This window comes from Schistocerca piceifrons, chromosome 1 (genome assembly GCF_021461385.2).
Source record: "Schistocerca piceifrons isolate TAMUIC-IGC-003096 chromosome 1, iqSchPice1.1, whole genome shotgun sequence".
Lineage (NCBI taxonomy): Eukaryota > Metazoa > Arthropoda > Insecta > Orthoptera > Acrididae > Schistocerca > Schistocerca piceifrons.
The window spans coordinates 398162316-398189945 of record NC_060138.1 but is presented as its reverse complement, the minus strand read 5'-3'; the positions used below and the strand labels follow the sequence as shown (position 1 = coordinate 398189945).

Sequence of the window (27630 nt, the reverse complement as noted above, 5' to 3'; positions counted from 1 at the left end):
AATTAGAAAGACCACATAGATAATATCGTGAGGAAGGCGAAACAAAGACTGCGCTTTTTTGGCAGAGCACTTAGAAGATGCGACAAACCCACTAAAGAGACAGCCTATATTACACTTGTCCGTCCTCTGCTGGAATACTGCTGCGCGGTATGGGATCCTTTCCAGGTAGGGCTGACAGAGGACATCGAAAAAGTGAAAAGAAGGGCTGCTCGTTTCGTGTTATCGTGCAATAGGGATGTGAATGTCACTAATATGATACGCGAGTTGGGGTGGCAGTCACTGAAACAAAGGTGGTATCCTTTGCGGCGTGATCTATTTGCGAAATTTCAATCGCCAACTTTCTCTTCCGAATGCGAAAATGTTTTGTTGACACCCACCTACGTAGGGAGAAATGATCATCATAATAAAATAAGAGAAATCACAGCTCGAACGGAAAGATGTAGTTGTTCCTTTTTCCCACGCACCGTTCGGGAGTGGAATGGTAGAGAAATAGTATGAAAATGGTTCGATGAACCCTCTGCCAGGCACTTACGTGTGAATTGCAGAGTAACCATGTAGGTGTAGATGTAGATGTTAATGTGCCCGGCGTTCTCAATCCAGAGCCAGCACTCATTCTACATTCTGTAGATGGCGTGTTAACATGATAGTTTTTACATTCATCAAGATTAAACAAAAATAAGAAAAAAACAAAAGAATGTTCTACATCTGCATAAACTTTTACGATAAATTTCCCAAGAAGATCAAAAAATCTGAAATCCAAATATTTCTAAGTCTAACACATACTACAGAATCAACGATTATTTAGAGAACACAGAGTAGGGAAATGTTAAAACTGCAGTTATTTAATACTAAACAACAGTAATTCCGTAATAAATTGTCATGGTGTAATAATTCTTACTGCAAAATTCACTCTCAGGATTTTTGATGGAAAATTCTGATTTATTTACACTCTCTTCAACTCAACATCTCATTCATTGTGGTGTGGTTCAAATGGCTCTGAGCGCTATGGGACTTAACATCTGAGGTCATCAGTCCCCCAGAACCTAGAACTACTTAAACCTAACCAACCTATGGACATCATACACATCCATGCCCGAGGCAGGATTCGAACCTGCAACCGAAGTGGCCGCGCGGTCCCAGACTGAAGCGCCTAGAACCACTCGGCTACAACGGCCGGCATTGTGGTGTGGCTGACCCCAAACAGCAGCACCCACCAAAACCCACACACAGCCCTGTATTAGAAATAATAAAATATTGCATATGGGGGAGAGGGACGAAGAGATAGGAAACATGTACTCTGGACAATGACAAAGTAGAACTTGCAGTGCATAGGTTCAGTATGTAACATCAAACTACTAAGTATGTACGAACCTTCCCTTGTAGAGTATTAAATCCATGAGGTATAATTATTCACAGCAACTGTGTTTAATAGTATAGAATGCAAATATTATGTAGTGAGCCTGGTGAGACGAAAAAGAACCGCAGTTCATGTTTAATAGTATAGAATGCAAATATTATGTATTGAACGTGGTGAGGCTAAACAGAACCGCAATCCAAGTATGACAAGTATAGAGTTGTCCTTTAGTTGGACGGAGTTTTACATCATAAAACCTGCCATAGATCGGGACAAGTCATACTATGCTATGGAGAACTGTGCATATGTACATGTAAACCAAGTTGTACACCACAGAAAAATATATGGATATGTGTGGCAGGGTAATTGTCACATAAATAGGAATATGTGACCTACCATAACAAGAAAGTATAGTACATATTATATATGTTACGCAGGGCTGCTTTGCAAGGCTGGATTATACAGGATCAAAAATATTGCTAAGAATAAAGGTCGCAGCAAAGTGACAGCTTGCAGTGCGGTTATTTCTGTAATGGGTAACTGCAGGAGTGCTACTAAAGTTTGCTGTCAATAGCAAGTCCAGGTGAAACTCGAAAGAGACGGAGGTCGATGAAAGTACTCCGATGAAGACTGATAAGGCGGTAAGGCGATGACCACTGCATTTTGGGATTATCACAATGTTTTCAGTAGGCAGAAACATTCTAGGCTGCAAAAATATCATAGGATTTATTGACGTCTTTTGCCTTTTTGAGATATCTTCAGAAATCCTACATAGGAAAAATACATAAAATCAGATTAGCGGTATGCCCTATGTAGCACAAGAAGGTGGTAAAAAGTTTTGTAAAATACTAAAATCCACTATTACATAACGAGCACCCACGTAATGACAAATTCTCTCATTCCAGCATTCATAAAGTATGATGCACTCTATGTCTTACATGGGACAGACCAGCTGGATCTCCAGAACAAGATTTCTGGAACATATGCTCACTAAAAAAGATACGATTAAAAATAATTCTTCAGTCGCCGAGGATTTAAAGATAGCAGGCGCGCAGAGCCCGTACTAGAATCGCTTCAAATTTTTCATCTCGCACCCAAGAGTAAAAAACTGGCTTTGCTGGAGAAATTGGAGAATGTGGATCACTCTCGTAGCTAAACATGTTAGTCTTAGTGACCAGCTGATTACCAAGAACCAGACATTTTACGAGAGAATGATGATAGTTTTTCGAAGAGTATAATTGAGCAGTGGCATAATTCTCCTCATAAAGACGCCAGTTTATTTCTATATCCTATATTTTACGTTTGAGTTACGGAATTTTGTAAATAACTTGTCTGTTTTGTAAACAAGCTATTATGTCCATGTATTTCTTATGGACTTCTTGTCCTTATTTTTGACACCAACAGATGGCGCCACAGTTTAGTTGCTTAATTTCTTCTTTCGTTGTTCGTACATCTGTTTCATTGTTATCACCTATTTTAAATCCATTGTTTATTTTTATTGACTTTAACTGTCACTATATGTCCTTTTTCATTGTTATTCACTGTACTTTCAAACAGGTAAACGTCACCTTGAGGAGGTTCCGCCGGCCGAAGTGGCCGTGCGGTTATAGGCGCTACAGTCTGAAACAACGTGACCGCTACGGTCGCAGGTTCGAATCCTGCCTCGGGCATTGATGTGTGTGATGTCCTTAGGTTAGTTAGGTTTAAGTAGTTCTAAGTTCTAGGGGACTTATGACCGCTGCAGTTGAGTCCCATAGTGCTCAGAGCCATTTGAACCATTTGAGGAGGTTCCGTCCGCTGCGCCGGCAGCGTCCTGCCTGCCGGTTACATGCAGCGTGCGGAAATGCGGTCATGTATTAACTACCACTGCAGTTTGTATTCCAGAACTTGTGTCAAGATTAGAAGTGTTGTCCTATCTAAGCATAGCTTCGTGCATTCGTCGAAGGCAAGGATCGGCGCCTCTTTCACGGCCCCACTGCTAATTTGCAATTTCGCTCTTCGTTGCTAGTCTAAGGCAATGTCTTTTACTTTCGCATTTTATGTGCACACAAAAATTTCGACTACTTTATGACTAATGCGATACCTGCAGTTCCTATACGTACGTCCCTCTTCAATCTGATGCTTTTATAGTATTGTAAAAAGGTTTTTACAACTTTCTTATGCTACACAGGACCATATACCGAATCTGAATGAAATGATAATTAAATCAAGATCCTAAGCTGCCGACAGGCGTTGATATACACTCCCGGAAATTGAAATAAGAACACCGTGAATTCATTGTCCCAGGAAGGGGAAACTTTATTGACACATTCCTGGGGTCAGATACATCACATGATCACACTGACAGAACCACAGGCACATAGACACAGGCAACAGTGCATGCACAATGTCGGCACTAGTACAGTGTATATCCACCTTTCGCAGCAATGCAGGCTGCTATTCTCCCATGGAGACGATCGTAGAGATGCTGGATGTAGTCCTGTGGAACGGCTTGCCATGCCATTTCCACCTGGCGCCTCAGTTGGACCAGCGTTCGTGCTGGACGTGCAGACCGCGTGAGACGACGCTTCATCCAGTCCCAAACATGCTCAATGGGGGACAGATCCGGAGATCTTGCTGGCCAGGGTAGTTGACTTACACCTTCTAGAGCACATTGGGTGGCACGGGATACATGCGGACGTGCATTGTCCTGTTGGAACAGCAAGTTCCCTTGCCGGTCTAGGAATGGTAGAACGATGGGTTCGATGACGGTTTGGATGTACCGTGCACTATTCAGTGTCCCCTCGACGATCACCAGTGGTGTACGGCCAGTGTAGGAGATCGCTCCCCACACCATGATGCCGGGTGTTGGCCCTGTGTGCCTCGGTCGTATGCAGTCCTGATTGTGGCGCTCACCTGCACGGCGCCAAACACGCATACGACCATCATTGACACCAAGGCAGAAGCGACTCTCATCGCTGAAGACGACACGTCTCCATTCGTCCCTCCATTCACGCCTGTCGCGACACCACTGGAGGCGGGCTGCACGATGTTGGGGCGTGAGCGGAAGACGGCCTAACGGTGTGCGGGACCGTAGCCCAGCTTCATGGAGACGGTTGCGAATGGTCCTCGCCGATACCCCAGGAGCAACAGTGTCCCTAATTTGCTGGGAAGTGGCGGTGCGGTCCCCTACGGCACTGCGTAGGATCCTACGGTCTTGGCGTGCATCCGTGCGTCGCTGTGGTCCGGTCCCACGTCGACGGGCACGTGCACCTTCCGCCGACCACTGGCGACAACATCGATGTACTGTGGAGACCTCACGCCCCACGTGTTGAGCAATTCGGCGGTACGTCCACCCGGCCTCCCGCATGCCCACTATACGCCCTCGCTCAAAGTCCGTCAACTGTACATACGGTTCACGTCCACGCTGTCGCGGCATGCTACCAGTGTTAAAGACTGCGATGGAGCTCCGTATGCCACGGCAAACTGGCTGACACTGACGGCCGCGGTGCACAAATGCTGCGCAGCTAGCGCCATTCGACGGCCAACACCGCGGTTCCTGGTGTGTCCGCTGTGCCGTGCGTGTGATCATTGCTTGTACAGCCCTCTCGCAGTGTCCGGAGCAAGTATGGTGGCTCTGACACACCGGTGTCAATGTGTTCTTTTTTCCATTTCCAGGAGTGTACATCAACGGGGACAGGTGAAAATGTGAGCCCCGACCGGGACTCGAACGCTGGATCTCCTGCTTACATGGCAGACGCTCTAACCATCTTCTTCTTTTTTTTTTTTTTTTTTTTAAAAAATCTCATTTTGTTCGCTTTTGTTCGTTGCATCTGCTCGGGGCGGACGTCGTAAAACATCCGTTTAAGTTCGTTGTTGATCGATTAAATCAGTTTTTTTATTACAGAGGACAGCTAACCCTCTGACCGAACACGCCGAGCTACCGTGCCGGACTTTTTTTTTTCATTTTGTTCGTTGTTGATCGTTGTGTTTGGTCATTGCGGACGTCACTTGACATCCGTCCAAGTTCGTTGTTCATCCTTTCACTCAGTTTTTTTTTTTATTACAGAGGCCAACCAGCTCTCTGGCCGAACACGCTGAGCTACCGTGCCGGCTATCCATCTGAGCCACCGAAGGCACAGAGGATAGTGCGACTGCAGGGATTTATCCCTTGCACGCTACCCGTGAGACCCACATTCCCAACTTAATGTCCACACACACTACATTCGTAGTGCCGCTGCCCATTACACTCATTACTCGCGGCAGACAATCTTACCGAGTCCCGTAAGAGTTCGGGCAATGCGTGTGCATCCGCACAGAAGAAGGTCAATGGCCGGTTAGCCTTAACTATACGAAGATGGTATCTGTACTTTCGGACATGTCCGAAAGAACAGATACCATCTTCATGTATATCTAATCTGCTTTCATGTATTTTTCGTTGCAGGATTTCTGAAGGCGCTTTAGAAAGGCGAGACGCGCCAATAAAGCCTGTGCTATTTTTTGAAACTTAGACTTTTTCCTACTGAAAATATATCGGTGTTGCTGCGCAATGTCCATATAGTGGGGAGATTTATTGTCATAATGGTTGTGTGCGATGCTGTGAATACGTGTGTGAGTTTCAGACTAAAAACTCAGTGCTCCAAGGTTCAATCTCTAGTGAGTCCTCGCATGGTTTGTACCACCTATCGCTCCTTTAACTTCTCGCAGGTGGTACACAAACCTGTGCAAAATGTTGAATTACACCGTGGTTCGCAGTCCACGTTAAATTGTCGTTACCTCCTACAACGTGCAATAAGACTACGCCTACTACTGCACTGCGGCATGCAAACCAACGTTAAAGAGGGTTTTATAATCTTGATACATCCTTTAAACATAACAACAACCACAATTGGGACTTCCTTTCTTACTTTTTCTGTTCATTTGACCCAGGAGGTCATTGAAGAACGACCATAACTGGCATACAAGAACGTACTCCTTCAGCAGGACAACGTTCAAGTCCACAGCTCTTACAGTGGCGAGATGCGTCAATAGGGATCTAACCTGGTGTGGCAGAGCCCCTTCTCGTGATTTAATCCACAGCCATGTTTCTGTATTCCCTACGTTACAGTTGTCTAGGTGGCAAAAGCTTTCCGTCACGAGATGAAGTGATCGCCCCCATAAATACCTGTTATACAGAAGGTGACGAAATACAATATTACAAGGGTAAAAAAAAAGAAAAAAATCTATGAAAATCACAGGACTAAGTGCACATCTTTCATAGAAGAGAATGCTGAGAAGAATTGTCTGCACTTTTTCAATAGCTTGTTCCAGCGTCACGCTTACCAAACTGTTCTAGTGTGTGGTAAAGTTGCTACGTAATCGGCCCAAAATTAAAAGCATGACAAGTTATCTATGAGTTAACCCGTTTCGTCAGTTCCGTCAACTGTCGCCTCCTGAACTACTTTTATTTTTTTGTTATGCGGTGCTCGGAATAGGGTGACGTGGTCCTCTGTCTTCCGCCACAGCTGCGGGAGGCACGCATCCGCGAGAACGGTGCTTGGCTTGCTCAAGTAGGCCGTACTGCGTTGTTTTTCATCGCGTGGCCGACTGCAGGAACCGGCTCCATGCAAAACGCGCACCTAAGGTCTATGACCTTCAGTTATATCTTCTTATCCATTTCACCCAGACACCCGACAACGTAACCCGCTACGTCCTTCGAACTAACAAAAAATCACCTTCAGCTTCGAATACCCAATGTTCGCACAAGTTTTCTCATAAGTCCGAAACATTTCAAAGTTAATTACAGCTTTCTTACTTTTAAACAAAGAAAACTTTACATGCTGTAGTCACACAGATGTCACAATGCAGAGGATTTTCCATTCCCTGTTCTGTCTGTAAATGCTAACTCGCTAGATCTCTCATCCCCGACTTGTTAGTCGTTCTGAAATCAAGATAGTTCATCTACTTGAAAGATACGTTCGGAAGTCATTTCCATATTTACCTTTGGTTTCTCGCCAGGTTGTACTGTAAGAATTTTTGGCGTTTCGATCCCTTTCCGCCGCTCCATAAGGAAATTTGCATTTCTTTAGCAACGTCACCAATGGGTGCGGGAATTCCTTCTCCGCAATCGAAACATGATTATTCTCATACGATGTCAGTGGTAGAAATCGTGGGCACTATTAACTGATTACTTGTGAATTTTGCAGGGAGGGATACTAGCTGTTGTCTGTTGAGCGCTCCTGTTTCGCATCCTTCATCCACTACATTACTTCACATCTCTAGCGTATATGTAAGTCTATCCCCAGATGCTTTAGCTTCCTGTCTACGTCATGGTCTCTGAAAGTCACTGCTACGTGCGCAAACAAACTACAGGAAACCAGTAACCATGTATTCGTATATCTGTCTGCATGGGCTCACTCTTTTGCGCCTGAATAACAGCTCGCACCATTAAATTGTGTGAGCCTGTGTAGGACGGGGAGAAAGGGGGGGGGGGGAGAGGGAGGGAGGGAGGGAGGGAGAGAGAGAGAGAGGGAGAGAGAGAGAGAGGACGCACGCACGCACGCTTGCACGCACGGACGCACGCTTCGATGGCATGACAGCAGTGCTTACCTACGAGGGTTGACTGAAAAGTAATTCCTCCATCATCGTAACTCTTCAACAGTTGGCAGCATTGGTATGCCGCAGGTACTGGCTTGTTCCGTACCATAGCCTCTTCTCTACAGCTCCACTTGCGTGAAGCCTTAAGCCGTCGGCACACGGACCGTGCATCCGAACGTTGAGCGTTGAGCGTGCCGAGTTTCTGACGTTATAGCGTGGAATAGCACGTTCGGGAGTCTTTCCGAACGTGCAGAGCAATATCTGGAATGTCAGATATTCTGAGCGTGCGTCTGAGCGTTGACCAATGAGATGGCACAACGCCACCCACGTCACACGCACGCCGTCTCCCTTCAGTACAGAGTTGTGAGGCGCCATATTGGCATTCATTTCAAGCCTATATGTATATATGCCGTTTCTGAGCACCATAAAATTGAAAATCACTGGAAAACCCGTTGTTAGTTGTGTGATTCGATCCAATAAAATAATGAGAAACATCATATTCGAAGCCAAAGAATTATTGTAACTTGCGTATTTTGAGGGTAAGCTATTTGAAGGCAGCGACACACTGAAGACCCACTCAAAACGCATTGTTCTTGATACAATTTGTTATAATTAAATTTTAATTAGTAACATAATTATCTACAATTAACGTTTTTAGCAAGGGGTAAGAAAATATGATTAAGTGTAAGTAGCGTGTTGTTGGTTTAGCGTAGTGAGTAGCGTCTCTGTTTGGGCGGTGGTTCGCGTCGTAACACTTCCAATTTTTTTCCTAACATTCGCGTTTTTATTAGGTTCTGATACTTTATTATTAGTTTAATATAAGCATATACCATAATATTTGATGTTATGTAAATATAAGTTCACCTTTTTTTGAGGGGTGACTTTGTTCGATTGGCTTAATCTACAGGACAGCTTGCGCTACTTGTATAGAGATATTTTGCTCCTTTTTCTTTTACGCTTCCTAATTCACATGTTGCAAAGATTCTGCTACTGGGCAGGAACAGTGATCAAGTAAGACTGACCTTGGAGTTTTACTAAAATGTGGGAATGATGAAATAATGTTTATCTTATGCGGAGAAGTATTCCAAATTTGTACCGCACTGTTTGTAATGGAACTTTTATAAGCCTGTGTCCTTATTGTTTGGACATGGTACTTTCCTTTTCGTGGACGATGAAGGAAATGTGCGTTGTGATAGAGCTAACGTGTGATATACGAACTAGAAACATCCCTCAACTGCCGCTGGAGTGAGTTGCGATCGCGTATACCACGTTGGGGCCCACGTACCGTATGCACAAGTCGCATCGTTCCTGAGCGTTCACCAGCACGTTGAACTTGGCACGCTCAACGTTAACGTTCGACAGCACGGTCCGTGTGTCGACGGCTTTAGCATTGAACGGTTGTGTTGTTACAGTGTAAAGTGTGGAACCCTGCGCAGACGATCGGTCAATGCGATTTAAGCATCGTGCAGTCATTGAATTCTTGACAGAAGAAGGTGTCACCGCAAAGGAGATTCAGCAGAGAATGAAAACAGTTTGTGGTGTTTGTGCTGATGTGAATACTGTGCGTCGTTGGGCGACTTAAGTCTATGGAATATCGACTTAAAGAATCGCCCCAGAAAAAGAAATTCAAGACGCAGCCCTCAGCTGGAAAAATCGTGGCTACAGTGTTCTGGGACACAGATGGTGCTATCCATGTTGATTTCCTTCATCGTGGAACAACAATAAATTCAGAACGCTACATCACAACGCTGCGAACTCTGAAACGACGGCTAACAAGGGTCCGAAAGCATGACAATGCCAAACCACGCACTTCACGTGCCACCACAGCAGAACTTCAGAGACTGCATCTCACCAACGTACGGCATCCTCCATACAATCCAGATTTAGCACAGTCTGACTTCCACCTGTTCCCAGTAATGAAAGACGATCTGCAGGGACATCATTATGCTTCTGATGAAGAACCTGTAAGAATGTGGTTGCGGAAATAGTGTCGACTTCTTCCGTGACGGCATCAGAAAACTTGTTCATCGTTGGCAGAAATGTATGCAATTGGCTGGTGATTATGTGGAAAAGTGAATACTGGTAATTAAAGATCATATTCTAAGGACTATTTCTGCGTTTGGTTTATTAAAATATTCCATCTAAACCCAATTACCGAAGGAAGAGGCATTATTTTTCATTCAACGCTCGCACAATTTCTGCGTCGTCATGCTTACGCTGGTCGGTCGGACAGTATTTCCAGTACGCCAGTGGAGACTTCACAATAATTCTCTTTTCTCTCTCTTGTACTTTTCGACCGTGTGATAAGAGTGACTCCTGTGCAGAACTAGCCTGGCTTTTCGACGAAGGTCTCAGCGAAGCTGAACAAAGAATTTAAAACGCTGCTCTTAAAACAACCGTCAGGGAAGCCCCGAGTTTCTATACCAGTGCTTCTCAAAGTATAGCTAAATTGCAAAATGAAATGGGGCACACAGCTTGGACACAAGCTGACTCTGGGCGTGAAAAGAGCAAGTGAGCTATCGTTTCATACTGCTTTCCACTGAAATGAAGTATGATTCATGGCTGGTTGAGCCCAGCTAGGGAAGTTCGACTGCCGAGATGAAAGTCTCTTCTTTTGGCGCCACATTGATCGACTAGCGTGGCGATGATCGTGATAAAATGATGAGGGCAACACACAGCGCCCAATCCCCGAGTGGAGAAAATCTCCAACCTGGCCGGGAATCGAATCTGGTCCCGCTGCATGGCAGTCAGACGCGCGTAACACTCAGCTAAGGGGGCAGACTGCTTTCCACTAATATTTAAATGATAGATGCAAGAGATGTTTCAGATTCTGTATCATACAAAGCAACAATAAATGGTTTCTGAATGCACAACACAGTGTATGACATCTACTACTTCAAAGTTTTGATCTTTTCATGTGTACTAGAATCTGAGAATGACAGTAGATGACATGGGGCGATGGCTTAGTCAAGTCTGGAGCCACCTTTGAACCTACTAACTGTCAGTATCTCAGTGAATACTTTCCAACATTTCAATTTCGAATTATGTCCTATAAAGCAAATAATATATTGATGAATAGATTAAAGCAACGAACATCGTGAGTGTACTCGAAAAGATTGTTTTGCGTTGGTGTGGTCACGGTCAGTGACCCTACACAGCCACACCGAAAGCCTATTTCTTGGAAGAAGTACTAACTGCCGCTCCACAGAAGCAATTGACTTCTTTTCCGACTGATTTCTATTAAGTCTGCACTGAAAATCTTAGGCCCGCCGCATTGCAGGTACACATCTGCAGATTCGCGTTTCACTGTCTGATCACAAAGCTTTGAATTATTGAGTGAAACGTCCTGTATAAGGAAAAAATTACTAAAGTCATCTTTAGATGAGCTATAAGTTTCATTCGTGATTAATAATTCCTCGATTCAACCATTTCAATTTGTTTCATATAGGAAGAAAGAAGTGATACTATAAATGATATGACAGCTTCACACCATGCGCCCTATGAGAGCACATGTCAAGGAGAGAATTTCAGAACTATTAGGTTGGTGCGTAAGTCTATAGGGTTTTTTGTTTTGCATGTTGGTATTCCAGTTGCTATGGATTTATTTATCGATTGTCACTTTTTATTTGTAGTTCACTGTTGCTACTTGAGTTCACATGTAGTCATTTTGTCATTTGGAGATAGTGAGTGAAACTGTGTACGCTAGAAAATGGAGCGCCAAGCAGAGAAATCGTAACATTTCATACGTATTCTGTTTGAGTTCAGTAGAGGAGTGACAGCAGCGAAGGCAGCCAGAAATGTTTGCACCCTGTATGAAGATGAAGCTATTGTACGGAGCACGACAAGGAAATGGTTTTCTCAGTTTAAGGATGATCGTTTTGACATTAGTCACTTTCTGCACTCAGGAAGACTTTCAGGGTTTGAAGAAGATCATTTAAACGTATTAATCCTCAATCATGCACGTCAGCAGACTGGATAATTCGCAGACGTGATGAAATATGATCATTCCGCCACAGTCCAACATTTACGTCGAAAGGGGAATGTTCAATAATTGGGTGTATGAATACTGCGTGCTCTGAGCCAAAATCACAAAAATCAGTGGGTGGCCATAAGCGCATCTCAGCTTGCTTGGCACAATACCGAGCACTCCTATCCTGTATCGTTACTGGTGACGAAAAATGCTGTCTTTATGCTACCATAAGAAAAGAAATGAGTGGTGGACCCCAAACAAAACACAGCTCGCTGTACAAAGACCTGCGCACGTCCACAAAAAATAATCTTATGCATCTTGTGGAAAGGGAAATGTGTAGTGCCGGCCGGAGTGGCCGAGCGGTTCTAGGCGCTGCAGTCTGGAACTGCGCTACTGCTACGGTAGCAGGTTCGAATCCTGCCTCCGGCATGGATGTGTGTGATGTCCTTAGGTTGGTTAGGTTTCAGTAGTTCTAAGTTCTAGGAGACGGATGACCTCAGATGTTAAGACCCATAGTGCTCAGAGCCATTTGAACCATTTTTTTTTTGAAGGAGTGGTGTACTACGAAGTGCTTTCCCGATTGTAACCATCACTGCTGACAGTTACTGTCAACAACTGAGACGTCTTGCGGACGCAATCGAAGAACAACGTCCAGGAAGACAGCGTGTAGCGATGCTATTCCATGATTCCGCCCGCCTGCGTTCTGCTAGGGTAACAATAAGAAGAGGAGGAGGAGACTAACGTCCCGTTGACAACAAGGTCATTAGAAACGGGGCACTAGCTCGGATTAGGGAATGATGGTGAAGGAAATCGGGACGGCCGTGCCCTTTGAAAAGAACCATCCCGGAATTTACCTGAACCGATTAAGGGAAATCACGGAAAATCTCAATCAGGATGGCCGAAAGCGGGTTTGAATCGTCGTCGTCCCGACTGCGGGTGCCCTGTGCTAATCGCTGGGGCACTTCGCTCGGTTGGCCGGCAAAGCACTACAGGAGTTGGTCTGGGAAGTCATTCCGCACGCACCATATTCACCTGATCTTGGGCCCTCAGATTTTCAACTTTTTCGCTCTCTAAAAATATTCAAGAAACTTCCTCTCCGGATGAAAATGCACTCTGAACATGGCTCTACGAGTTCTTCGCCTACAGTCTGGAACCGAGCGACCGCTACGGTCGCAGGTTCGAATCCTGCCTCTGGCATGGATGTGTGTGTGATGTCCTTAGGTTAGTTATGTTTAATTAGTTCTACGTTCTAGGCGACTGATGATCTCGGAAGTTAAGTCGCATACTGCTCAGAGTCATTTGAACCATTTGAAGTTCTTCGCCTCAAAATCATGTTACTTATACCGTCGCTGAATCTACCCTAGCGTTGGCAGACTATTTCAAATAGTGAAGGACAATATATCATTGATAACTTAAGTCTCTATTATGTGTATCTGTTGCGTTTAGTAAACTTACGGAAAAATGCTAAGAACTTACACACCTACCTATAATTTAGTCCTGAATTTAAATCTCTAACGAAATTCTTCCGATATAGTTGTCACTATATTGAAAATGTTAAATATAGCTAATTACAGTACTTATCACCTTTCACAACTCGTCGCTTCAATTATATATTGCATTGGCAAACAAACCACTATCCTTGTACATGTAATATAGTTACCATCAGAAAAACGGTAAAATGTGAGCCCCACAAGTGCATCTAGCTCAGCCTTACGATTTGTCTGCAAATGTTTAGAAGTTAAAACGACATTACTGCTACTTCAGAGAATAAGTGATAATTTAACGTCTTGTCGACTGTTATTTTCCAGTTACAAAATGGAGCTTATACTTCTCGTTTATGTGGTGTGTGTTTATCCATCTTTCGAGTCCACACTCTACCATCAATACAGGCGGTCTCTACCACTGCACTCAGCATCATTTCAGAGACACTAAGCAAGCTGTAGAGTCATTTAGTTCCACTGTCGTGGGGATGACTAAGCATGATTCTGATGTACATTCTTAGGAGTTTGGAAATGTTTACGTAAGAAAAGAACGAAGAACCAAATTGTATTAATCTCCTAGCGCTTACAAAACGTTCAGTACCATAGTTATTACATATAATGGCTATTATGTTATTCCAAACTTCTCGGAAGTGTCATCGATTGAATGTATGTAACGTCTTTGTCGGTGATCCGTGCGCTGATGAGGACATTCAAGTCTGCGTATCCCTTGGTGATATTCCAGAGGAGTAGTTACCGTGCAAGACCTTGTTTCATCCTCTGCCTCCTGTAATCAATATACGAAACTACACAACACTACTCTACACACCTATTCATCACAGGAAGTACAGGAAACAAAGCGACACTTGACAACATTTCTCCCAAGTGGCTTCAGTTAGAAAGGTAGCACCAGGTCATGAAACACAAGACTAAACAAAAATTCGCACAAAATGGAAATGAAGTCCCATGCTTCTTGACAGAGCGTAGGGGAACAATGTGGGAGACCCTCACCGCCGACTTAGGCAAGGTCCTAATAGAGGTGGTCCGCCGTTGCCTTCCTCCAACCGTAATGGGGATGAATGATAATGATGAAGACGACACAATAACGCCCAGTCATCTCGGCGCAGGTGAAAATCCCTGATCCCGCACGGAATCGAACCCGGGACCCCGTGCTCAGGAGCGATAACGCTACCTCGAGACCACGAGCGTCGGACCCGCACGAAATACCGAAAGAAAAAAAGAGAGTAAAACTTTTGTTACCATCACTTGTGTGAGTGAAAGCTGCAATCCATATGTTCTGAAGCGTTTCGCTTTCGATTGGGAAAAGTATCAATACCCTGAAATTACGTTGTGCTTGTAACAAGTTCTTATGGCTATTTTCACACAGTCTATAAAATAAGTTCATTAACTTTTCAAGTACGAATTAGCCTCGGTTGTTAAATCGTACAAAGATTACATTTGTCCTCAAGATTTTTTGTAACTCTTGCAGTTACGCTAGCTTCTTCTATGTCCTATTGTGAAAACCTATCACTATTTGTCCAGATAATAGCATCATCCATTGTTTTTTCTCCCGCGTGTAATTTGTACATACAGTGCAGCATGAAATTAGCAAAAAGAGAAGTGGTATGGCTTACTTTATGGTTACCAAGTTTCGCAAGCATCTTAGTTTGTGTGGTAGTCGTCGTGTGCTATTCTGCCGGAAGATAAGACAATGAGGATTCATTCGTCCGCGTATGCGCTTCTGAAGCTATCTTCGCAGACCTCCACAACAGCAGACGCTTTTTAATGGCTCTTTGCGCATAACAAAATCACACTGTGTCGTAAAAATGGATTCGGTTATATTTTGAGCAAGGACAAATGAGAAATTAACACCTCGTCTGTCTGCACAAGGACTTTATGTTGTCTCCGGTGTTGTACGTGGTACACTTACAAATGCGACAATGCAGTAGTTACATGATATTTTGTCTCCAGAATGAAATTTTCACTCTGCAGTGCCGTATGCTCTGATATAAGACTTCTTGGCAGATTAAAACTGTGTGCCGGACCGGTACTCGAACTCGCGACCTTTGCCTTTCGCGGGCAAGTGCTCTACCGTCTGAGCTACCCAAGCACGGCTCACGCCCCCGTACTCACAGCCTGGAAGGTAGGAGACGAAGTACTGGTGGAAGTAAAGCTCTGAGGACGGGGGCGTGATTCGTGCTTGGGGAGCTTAGACGGTAGAGCACTTGCCCGCGAAAGGCAAAGATCGCGAGTTCGAGCATCGGTCAGACACACAGTTTTAATCTGCCTGGAAGTTTCATGGTATTTTGTGTTCGCTGCTTAACTATAGCTACTACGAAAGGATAGCTCCGAGGAGTGTCTAAACTGCTGCAAGGGACATACCACTGATGCATGTATCACGAAACTCCACGGCATTTTCTGCCGAAGTTTCACTAATTTGTGAAAAGAGACGCTTGTGCCGTCCTGTTGCCAACCTGCCACCTACATTTGAAATATGTAACCATTACCTGGCTTTCAAAGGCCCAAAGGCTGAACGCAATACCATATCTACTGGCTAAATAAGCGTTTCTAGCATAATAGGATTACTGGTCGCCGTTTCCTCTAGAGCTATATCACCACTGGAGGTTTTCCCGTTTTTCGTATGGTGTTCCTTATATCGACGCCATTTCGGGAGTAACATGAGATAACCCCCGTGGACAGAAATACGTGTTTCGCATCCTTTATATTGATCACGCAGTTTCCTTTTCATTTTAATGTGTGTGGCTCGATGAAAAGAATGAAGCCATCATCTTTTACACCTGAAATGAAAGCTCCATAAAACGCATTCTTTGTGGAAGTGACGTAGTGGGGCCCGTTCTGCAGTTTTCGTAGTTGATGCACCATACACGTAATGTATCAAAATACTCGTAGGAGACTTGTCCAGCATCATATACTGGTAGTCTGAATTTATCTTGCAGTTACAGATTTATGACTAAAAGTGCATCAATAAGGCGCGAACGTAAATAATAAGATACGCTACAAATCAATCTGTTGGCGCAACCTTTATGTGGACCTCACTTACGTTGGCTTTTCCTACTCAAAACCAGAATTATAACCTTCGAACCTAAAGCAAATCTCTGTCTACGCTACAATTAGTCTGTCGTGACAAACAAAGTTCCTGGACAATCGAGAGGAAGGAGAAGAGTCGAATACCACACTCTAAGCCAGATGTTATTTTCTCATTTCTTTCTTAGCGGTTGTTGTCAGTGTTAAGTATATTATGCACTGCCTAGAAATACTCGTCTTCTTCCAGTGTGCCACAGATAAAAGAAAAGCTTCGATACACCTGCTTGTCTAGCCCATCTCTGAACTGCGGCATGCTTTGGGAGAGTCAATCTGATTTGGGCCCCAAAGTGAGAAAGTTTACAATAAATGGACTGAACTGTATTAGTAGACAGTAGACGGGGTTTCTAAACTACACCACTGGCCATTAAAATTGATACATCAAGAAGAAATGCAGATGATTCATTGGACAAATATATTATACTAGAACTGACATGTGATTACATTTTCACGCAATTTGGCTGCATAGATCCTGAGAAATCAGTACCCAAAACAACCACCTCTGGCCGTAATAACGGCCTTGATACGCCTGGGCATTGAGTCAGAGCTTCGATGGTGTGTACAGGTACAGCTGCCCATGAAGCTTGAACACGATACCACAGATCATCAAGAGTAGAGAGTGGCGTATTGTGACGAGCCAGTTGCTCGGCCACCATCGACCAGAAGTTTACAATTGGTGGGAGATCTGGAGAATGTGCTGGCCAGGGCAGCAGTAGAACATTTTCTCTATCCAGAAAGGCCCGTACAGGACCTTCAATATGCTGAAATATACGGTTTCGCAGGGATCGAATGAAGGGTAGAGTCACAGGTCGTAACACATTTGAAATGTAAAGTCCACTGTTCAAAGTGCCGTCAATGCGAACAAGAGATGACCCAGACGTGTAACCAATGGCACCGCATACAATCACGCTGGGTGATACGCCAGTATGGCGATGACGAATACACGCTTCCAATGTGCGTTCACCACGCTATCGCCAAACACGGATGCGACCATCATGATGCTGTAAACAGAACCTGGATTCATCCGAAAAAATGACGTTTTGCCATTCTTGCACCCAGTTTCGTCGTTGAGTACACCATCGCAGGCGCTCCTGTCTGTGATGAAGCGTCAAGGGTAACCGCAGCCATGGTCTCCGAGCTGATAGCTCATGCTGTTGCAAACGTCGTCGAACTGTTCGTGCAGATGGTTGTTGTCTCAGGTAGCGAGACGTGGCTGCACGATCCGTTACAGCCATGCGGATAAGATGCCTGTCATCTCGACTGCTAGTGATACGAGGCCGTTGGGATCCAGCACGGCGTTCCGTATTACCTTCCTGAACCCACCAATTCCATATTCTGCTAACAGTCATTGGATTTCGACCAACGCGAGCAGTAATGTCGCGATACGATAAACCGCAATCGCGATAGGTTACAATCCGACCTTTATCAAAGTCGGAAACGTGATGGTACGCATTTCTCGTCCTTACACGAGGCATCACAGCAACGTTTCACCAGGCAACGCCTGTCAACTGCGGTTGGTGTATGAGAAATCGGTTGGAAACTTTCCTCATGTCAGCACGTTGTAGGCGTCGCCACCGGCTCCAACCTTGTGTGAATGCTCTGAAAAGCTAATCATTTGCATATCACAGCATCTTCTTCCGGTCAGTTAAATTTCGCGTCTATAGCACGTCATCTTCGTGGTGTAGCAATTTTAATGGCCAGTAGTGTATACATAGGTATTATACTTTTAAGCATGGTTATCCATCCATCAACATAGCTTATCTCTGCTGCTACCGTTTCAGAGTTCGCATTATTTCGAATAGTTCTTGTCAGCTTATAGTTACAAGAACAGCTAACGTCTGTGACACACACACATAAACACACACACACACACACACACACACACACACACACACACACACACACCTTAAGCAGATGTGATGCAAGAAACGACAAGTGATGAACACGAATTGCAAGTGACTGCTAGGAACAGAAACACGGGATCAAAATGCCGCGGGTAACGAGGCAGACGTACCGAGGTCTTGTCGCTCCTCTGACACTGCTGAGAAATACCCGTGTGCCGCTACTGTTTCTGATGAGTTAAGGAACTGCATTGGTAGTGCGTATGCTGCATGTAGACTAATTAATAGTTATATCCCTTGAACAAATTCGAATCGTGATTTAAAATAGTTTACGCCTGTAGATTGCCTGTCGGAATCTGATTACAGGGTAACTTTCAAAACGTGAAATTTTTAAGTTAAAAGAAATTCTTAAACCCTTTTGCGTCTTCGTTTAGCTTAAAATCTTAGTATACTGCTTTTTTTCTCTTTCTTCTCTGTGCAGTGAAATCATCCAAAAGGTTCGAATTTGTAAGCAAATTAAGTCTGCTTCACATCTGACTATAATTATGTTAATATCACTGGTATAATAGTTTAGCTACCGCTCCATCACTGGATGTATAACTCCCTCAACTTTTCGAGTTTGTTACATCTGGAAACTAAACTCAAATTAAAAGAAAATATATCTATCATCCATTTGCGACCAGAGAATTAACAACGTTTAACTTACTCGGTTCAGGAGATAGAAAGGTAAACCGCATAAAGATTCAGGACGGACCTCCTGTACATAATGCAAACATAATGTGGACAAAGTGTCTTATTTGTTCCAGTATTCTCGAAATTAATGACTTGAAGATTCAGGCACCAGAAGTGCTACGAAAAAGAACGTAAAAACTTAAAAGGACATTATTAACACTGCAGAAAATAGATGAGCTGGCAGACAATCTATAGTCTTATAAAAATAAGACTCATTTTTAACATGGTCGCACTCACGTGAGAATTATTAGTTATGGGGTAAACACAACCTAACCTTCTCTGATATCTGTACTCCGTACTTCATTTTTAAAGTGGTTTTCAGTATTTAAGTTTATATGAAAATACACTCCTGGAAATGGAAAAAAGAACACATTGACACCGGTGTGTCAGACCCACCATACTTGCTCCGGACACTGCGAGAGGGCTGTACAAGCAATGATCACACGCACGGCACAGCGGACACACCAGGAACCGCGGTGTTGGCCGTCGAATGGCGCTAGCTGCGCAGCATTTGTGCACCGCCGCCGTCAGTGTCAGCCAGTTTGCCGTGGCATACGGAGCTCCATCGCAGTCTTTAACACTGGTAGCATGCCGCGACAGCGTGGACGTGAACCGTATGTGCAGTTGACGGACTTTGAGCGAGGGCGTATAGTGGGCATGCGGGAGGCCGGGTGGACGTACCGCCGAACTGCTCAACACGTGGGGCGTGAGGTCCTCACAGTACATCGATGTTGTCGCCAGTGGTCGGCGGAAGGTGCACGTGCCCGTCGACCTGGGTCCGGACCGCAGCGACGCACGGATGCACGCCAAGACCGTAGGATCCTACGCAGTGCCGTAGGGGACCGCACCGCCACTTCCCAGCAAATTAGGGACACTGTTGCTCCTGGGGTATCGGCGAGGACCATTCGCAACCGTCTCCATGAAGCTGGGCTACAGTCCCGCACACCGTTAGGCCGTCTTCCGCTCACGCCCCAACATCGTGCAGCCCGCCTCCAGTGGTGTCGCGACAGGCGTGAATGGAGGGACGAATGGAGACGTGTCGTCTTCAGCGATGAGAGTCGCTTCTGCCTTGGTGCCAATGATGATCGTATGCGTGTTTGGCGCCGTGCAGGTGAGCGCCACAATCAGGACTGCATACGACCGAGGCACACAGGGCCAACACCCGGCATCATGGTGTGGGGAGCGATCTCCTACACTGGCCGTACACCACTGGTGATCGTCGAGGGGACGCTGAATAGTGCACGGTACATCCAAACCGTCATCGAACCCATCGTTCTACCATTCCTAGACCAGCAAGGGAACTTGCTGTTCCAACAGGACAATGCACGTCCGCATGTATCCCGTGCCACCCAACGTGCTCTAGAAGGTGTAAGTCAACTACCCTGGCCAGCAAGATCTCCGGATCTGTCCCCCATTGAGCATGTTTGGGACTGGATGAAGCGTCGTCTCACGTGGTCTGCACGTCCAGCACGAACGCTGGCCCAACTGAGGCGCCAGGTGGAAATGGCATGGCAAGCCATTCCACAGGACTACATCCAGCATCTGTACGATCGTCTCCATGGGAGAATAGCAGCCTGCATTGCTGCGAAAGGTGGATATACACTTTACTAGTGCCGACATTGTGCATGCTCTGTTGCCTGTGTCTATGTGCCTGTGGTTCTGTCAGTGTGATCATGTGATGTATCTGACCCCAGGAATGTGTCAATAAAGTTTCCCCTTCCTGGGACAATGAATTCACGGTGTTCTTATTTCAATTTCCAGGAGTGTATGTAGCATGTTGGTAGTGGAATGTACCAATCGGTCGCATCTTAAGAAGGAACGTAAAAACCAATAGCGGAAAAAAAACGCTTATCAGTTACAAGATGAATTTATGATCTCATAAACAAGCGTTTTCACCTAAATAAGGAAAGATATTTAGGAAGTAAAATTGTAAATACATCGCCCTGAAGAATCGCTAAAATCGCAATGTAACCAATCAGTGGTCTTATGTTGACTTAAAGGATATGTCGCGAACACAAGGCAGTTTAAACGTGACACTAGCGGCATGTATTTTTCACGACCGATTTGACCGTTTTTATCTGTCTTCCTAATACGTATGTAGGGTGTTCGTAAATATCCCTTACAAACTTCTAGAACATATAGAGGGGATTAAGTAGGTAATATTTTGAATAGGAACCCATCGTCGTTCCAGGACGATTTCAGTTTATATGAGTAACACCTCCACGTCTGCTGAGTAAATGAGTAAAGTCTGAGAGCTGCCTTTCCTGGTGTGCAACAGGGTAGGTAGAATGACGTATACTACGTCAGACGGTCACCTGATGTCACTTAATGTCACTTTAGAGATGAGGAAGATCTGCTCGCACGAGCTCTGGCCGCTGCACTAGAAACTTAAAAGACATCAGCTGGGATGGAGAGTGTGTACCAGAACATGCTTCGAAAGTCTGTAACAATGTTGGTGGTCGCCACATCGAGTCGCTGTTGTAATGTATCAGTATTGTGTTGTACGTAAAGTATGCTGGATTCTTTTTTGTTTCGGAGTAATGTAAGTGCGCAATGTTTGAATGTTAATACAAACAAATGTGTTTAAGTGAAACGGATATTTCGTTACGTTCCGTTTCAAATTTTTACGTAACAATTGTACTGCGTCACGCCTAATTCAATTCCCCAAACAGAAGTGGATGAGTTGAACACTCAAACCGTCAGGGCTCCTATTCAAAATATTATATACTCAGTCCGCTCTACAAATCCTAGAAGTTTGTAGCGGAAATCTCCAAACACACTGTTAAAAAACACTTTCACCCATTATTTGCATGATAGTGATGTAAGAGTAGGAGGAAATACATCTAAATGAAAACCGTAGGATGTTCCTGCAAGAAATATCCTTTAGTATTTTGTATATCGATTGGAGTTTCCTTAACCCCTTCCCAGAGTATTTAAATACCATGCCTATATCTGGAGATGCCGAAGGTATTGCCGCATTGGTAACATCTGTTCCTGTTAGATCACTGAAGTCAAGCACAGTTGGGCTGGGCTAGCACTTGAATGAGTGACCATCTGGTCTGCCGAACGCTTGGCAAGTGGTTTGCACTCTGCTCTTGTGAGGCAAACTGAGGAGCTACTTGATTGAAACATAGCGGCTCTGGTATGGTAAACTGACGTACGACAGGGGGAGCTGTGTTCTGACCACATACTCCCCCATATCCGCATCCAGTGACGCCTGTGGTCTGAGAATGACACGGCGGCCGCTCTGTACTGTTCGGCCTTCATGGCCTGTTCGGGCGTAGTTTTAGATTTATATCTGGAAATGACGTTCTGATAGATTTATCGAAACATTGATACAGGCTGGATGAACACCGTGCATTCACAGGTTACCTAGCGGAGCTGTTGAGAAAAGCATATCGTTTGTGCCACACTGCCCCATAACGGTTTACTAGAAACTACTTTCCATATCTGGCCGCGGCGAAAACTGTTACGCATGCTCTGACGTCTGCCGTTAGCTCTTGTAACGCGCGCTACTGTTTCAGCTGTGAAGAAGTCTTCTGTCCCAGAACACTGCACCGTGCTTTATGAGTACTTGCTGTTTTAATTATTAGTGTTAACACACTGAAATTACATACCTTTCTAAAAACTGACTTCTTTCACTTCAATGGAAGTGTGCGAAGACAAAGGTACGCACAAGGGAAACTCCCCGTCGCACCACCTCAGATATAGTGGTAAAATGGGCCAGTGGAAGGCTGTACTGAAGTGCGAAAAAAGAAGCAAAATAGAAGCAGTGAACGGTCAAGCTCAAGATGTGCAACATCGAACTGCTTGCAAATCGACTTGTGTTGTCACTGTTTCGGACTGCGACGCGGGAGACACGTGTTCAAATCTCCCTCGTGCTTTTTTTCCACAAATTTACGAATTGTCCGTCCGGCCATTGACGTGTCTGTTCTTCTTCTGTTTTTCTAGCAGCTGTCATGCAAACATTAGTTACAGAATATGAGTTTTGTGGTAAGAATACATTAGCGTCGCAAGTAAATTTGATGAATAGTGAGAGCAGGCGAGATGCCACATAGAAATCTCGCAGAAATCAAAACAACAAACAAACGGGTATGAAACGTGTTACAATGAAGGAATTCAAGGGTCAAAATTTCCAAAACGGAACGCAGTAGGCATTACACGCAGTAAAATGGCTCTGAGCACTATGAGACTTAACATCTATGGTCATCAGTCCCCTAGAACTTAGAACTACTTAAACCGAACTAACCTAAGGACATCACACAACACCCAGTCATCACGAGGCAAATAAAATCCCTGACCCCGCGGGGAATCGAACCCGGGAACCCGGGCGTGGGAAGCGAGAACGCTACCGCACGACCACGAGCTGCGGACTACACGCAGTACTTGTATGGAACAAATAACAGGTAAGTACGTCTGGAGGTCCCTTCGTTAGATGTCTCTGTTGCAAACGAACGTTACACGACGACACAGACACAAATTTGAACACAGAAAACAGACATGTCAATGACCGGGCGAACAGTTCATAATTTTGTGAAAAAAATAAGGCAGGAGGATTTGGACCCGGATATAACCCCTTCGCAGTCAAACACTGTGACCAGATAACTACGACGCCACGGGCAAGCGCAGTTGCTCGATGTTGCACGTATTGATTTTGGACCATTCACTGCTTCTGTTTTACTTATTTTTTTCCACAGTTCAGTACACCTTCTTTCGTGCTTGATCTGTGTTCAGTTTTTGTCTGGCTATTCAATGGCTCATCTTACCACTAAATCTGAGGGGAGTGCGATGGGGAGGTTCCCTTGTTGAAGGAAATAGTAATGCGCCAATTGCGAATCCGCTGCCAAACGAAAAGTAAATATTACTAAAGACTTCTTACACATACTGTGTGGGGGTCACGTTACAGTTCTGAAAAGCAGAGGGGAAATCTCACGGATTCATTTAAAGGTCACAAGCAGGGCTCTGACCTTGCAGCTTTAATTGTCGATCTTTGGTTATTTGACGTAGTTACACATCATGCCTCATAGCACCTAACACTTTACACGCGTTTCTGAACTGTCAAGGGCTATCATATGAAATTTTAGATGGAAAACATAAAAAGCTAGCAAATAGAGTGAATAGGTCGCACTAAAAACTCTTAAGGATCCGTCTGGGTGTTTCACAGAACGATCATTGTTGATACTTCCGCGCCATTTATGTGCATATAAAAAGTTTTGATAGTAATACTAACATCGTTTCGACTTTATTTGCGCTATTCACAACAAATAGAAACGATTTTGATAACAAACAACGTTTAATGAGATGCTGTCACCGACTCTTCCGCTAATAACGAGAACTAATTTCTGTATTTTAAGATTATGAATTCGTAATTTTCCCACAGAGGGTTTTGATTTGGCATCATTTACGGAACGGCTTTGAAATTATTTATGCATAGTGGTTGATCTGTCAAATTCATCTTTTAGCTGACATCAGTTTTATTTCAGTAGCAGCGTTCTAAAAGCGCAAAAGTAAAGGATTCCCCGAGACTTCCTACGGTCGTTAACCAGCCAGACCGCCCTCACTCAAACAGACTGGAGGCAAGACGTGCAACTTGGATCAATGGCTCCGTTTTTTGCGTCTGCTATGCAGAATGAATCTTTATCTACATCGCATTGGTCCCTAACTGCCACACAATTACAATATTCCACGCAGGTTGGTCTACTACCATTGATCAGCGTGGAAGGATCCTCCTACTGGCTAAAGACGTAAGTAATTCAGAGGATTACTGCAAACTAATCTTACAGGTAACATTTTTTCTCATACGGGAAACTTCCTTACTGTAATTTTTTTCTGATGTTTCATCCATTTCGTGGCTCGTTAGTAGCATTCTAAATGAATACACACAGACATTTTGCACTATGATTTCTATTACACATTTATCAATTGAAGACAAAGACTGCAAATGAATCCGCGATCATGTTGTGGCACTTTATTTGTAAAGGTCCCGCTTGATCACATGCGTTGTACAACTCACAATTACCGGTTTCGGCTGCTGCCATCTTCACATCTCAAAATATTCTAGTGTAGGTAACCAAATAATACACAACCACAAACGGCGTAAACAGGAAGAACACCGTACTGTTCACAGCCTGCAGAGTCGAAGTAGGTGTAACAAATATCTCCCTGTCATCTGCTAGGGCACAGGTACGAAGTAGTGTTAGTTACGGTTAAGACGAGCTGCCCGAAATCGCTATACTCGTACAATGACATGTGCGGCTTTTCGGTGTTCATTACACACGATACTGAGTAAGGAACTTTACGTACTACGGTTAATGTAACATGTTCACTCTCCTAGCAAATTTGGTCGATAACTCGATGAAACCAGTCACAACTGCAGTGCCTAACTCTTTTGATTTTCCACTTCTGCTCTGCACCATGTTAAGCTTATTTTTATGAGGTTGGTCGTTACAAAATATAAATGTGGTAATGTCTATAAGATATAAGAACGTTTGACTTGAACGATTACTGTAGCTACACAAAAAAATTATGACCCAGCTGCATTTGAAATGTTTTTCTACATTGATTTTTCCTCTGCAACTAGATTACCTGAAGAGTGAAAAACTGAAAACAGTTTTATTAAAACATGAAGTTCGTTGTGTGTGAGCTGTACTTTGGACCAACAGGTGGTGCTGGCGTCCATCAGGTCCAACTAAACACCCCTCGAAGCTTAACGTTTATGTTTCTTTACGTACAGTTTTCCAGAACAGTGAGAAGCAATAATTAAATACATTTTGGATAGGTACAGAGGCGGTAACATAAGACTGAAAAACATTAGCACTGTAAATAGTAAGATAAGTTTCACGACACTAAATGAAACTATTCGAAAGCTCCAGTCCTCACAGTCAATTTGCTGTGATGTGTAAATTTAAAACATAGTATATGTTGTAATCGTAGGTGTATCTACATACGAATTGGTTTACATTTCTACTCCTCGGACACTACAACGTCAAACGTACAATTTCACAACTGTTCCTGTGTTCTTATCTGAGTTTTGTTAATATCAAGTTGCAGCTTCACGAATCTGTTTACGTATAGCAGATCAACCACAATGGACATCAATCAACAGCGGCATAGTTTCGAGCTGAATGTGAGGGCCACGCCACCGTGAACTAGGCGATGACAGTGTACTCACGGGCACTTGCAGTGGTGGCGAACGCTGCGAAGGAGGCGAGTGCGCACGCGCAGTAGGCCAGTGATGCTCCTCGTCTGGCCATGGTTGCACTGCGAGCTCTGGAGACGCACTGGCTGCCGGCTGCCGAGCGCTCCGTTAAATGAGGGCCGATCGCTGCCCGCTCTCCCTACGCCAAAACAGTAGCTCCGGGCACTCCCCGACTCATCGCCCTCAGGGGCAATCTCACGCAACGCCGCGGGCGCATTCCAGACCTGGACAACACGATAGGCTATTGCAGTGATAAGTGTACTGGGTAAAATATTACTCATCCCCAGGGGCCATCACGCTAATATGTTGTAACATCACCTCCAGTCTTGCTAATGACCTCAACTCGGCGAGGAAAAAGGTCCACGAGTTTCTTCAAGTACGCCCTATGTAGCTGAAGACGGTCATTTATTATTATAATTGCGGGGATGTGGATTGTTGCACGTCAGAGCAATTCAAATTAATATCGAGTGGTTTCAAGGGAGTGTCGACATGCTATAGGCGTCGTGAATCTTCGTCAAACCAGGAATATATGCGTTCAGCACTGCGAACACTGCGGTTGTTATCATGGAAGACAGGAGCGCCCACTCCGTACTGATCGTGAAGGTGTAGAAGAAAGAGCAACATTTGGCCACACAAATGTTGAAATGAACATCCTGGTTCATTGTCACCGTAACATAAATGAGGCGTCCAAGTCACGGTACGATAAAAGCCCCCAAAATATCGCAGTACCACCTCTAGCCTGTATCACACTATCCACACACTGCATGTTAAATGTCTCGTCCACTGACAGTCTAAATGACGCCTTACATACGTAGTTTGAAAAGAGGCACAATCGAGACTCGGGAACCAAACTACATGCCTCCAGCAGCTGCTGTCCAGTTCCAGTGTTGGTTTTGCCCTTGAAGAAGTGCTGCTTTAGAGTATGTGCCGCAGTGAGCAATGACCTTTCGCGAGGTATTCTACTCCAAAAGTCTATTGCATTCAGTTTCTTTCGCAATGTTCGCTAGGGAACTTATTTACACCTCGATTCACTGTGTCATTGAGAAGTGGTAAGAATCGTTTCCGATCCCTGTCAGTTAAGCTCTTTCTACGACTATTGTCCCTTACGCTGTGTCACATGGCTATGTGTGGTACACCATTCCTTGTACACTCGCCGGACAGTATGCGCGCTCATAAACCAACCAATCGAGCAACTTCATTCTCGGTGTGGTCATTGTCACGATCCCTCAAATGGTTCAAATGGCTCTAAGCATTATGGGACTTAACATCTGAGGTCATCAGTCCCCTAGAACTTAGAACTACTTAAACCTAACTAACCTAAGGACAAAACACACACATCCATGCCCGAGTCAGGATTCGAACCTGCCACCGCAGCAGCAGCGCGGCTCCGGACTGAAGCG

At 44.5% G+C, this 27630-nt stretch overlaps 1 protein-coding gene across 1 annotated transcript in view; it reads right to left on the bottom strand.

Annotated features, from left to right (window-relative positions):
- LOC124803389 (serine protease easter-like) overlaps positions 1–26291 on the bottom strand; it is an 82309-nt gene extending 56018 nt beyond the window's left edge. The window contains exon 1 of the mRNA XM_047264576.1: positions 26204–26291. Within this exon, the coding sequence (XP_047120532.1) occupies positions 26204–26285 (82 nt within the window). The 5' untranslated portion in view covers positions 26286–26291. The remainder of the gene's footprint in view (positions 1–26203) is intronic.
- Positions 26292–27630: the final 1339 nt, after the last annotated feature.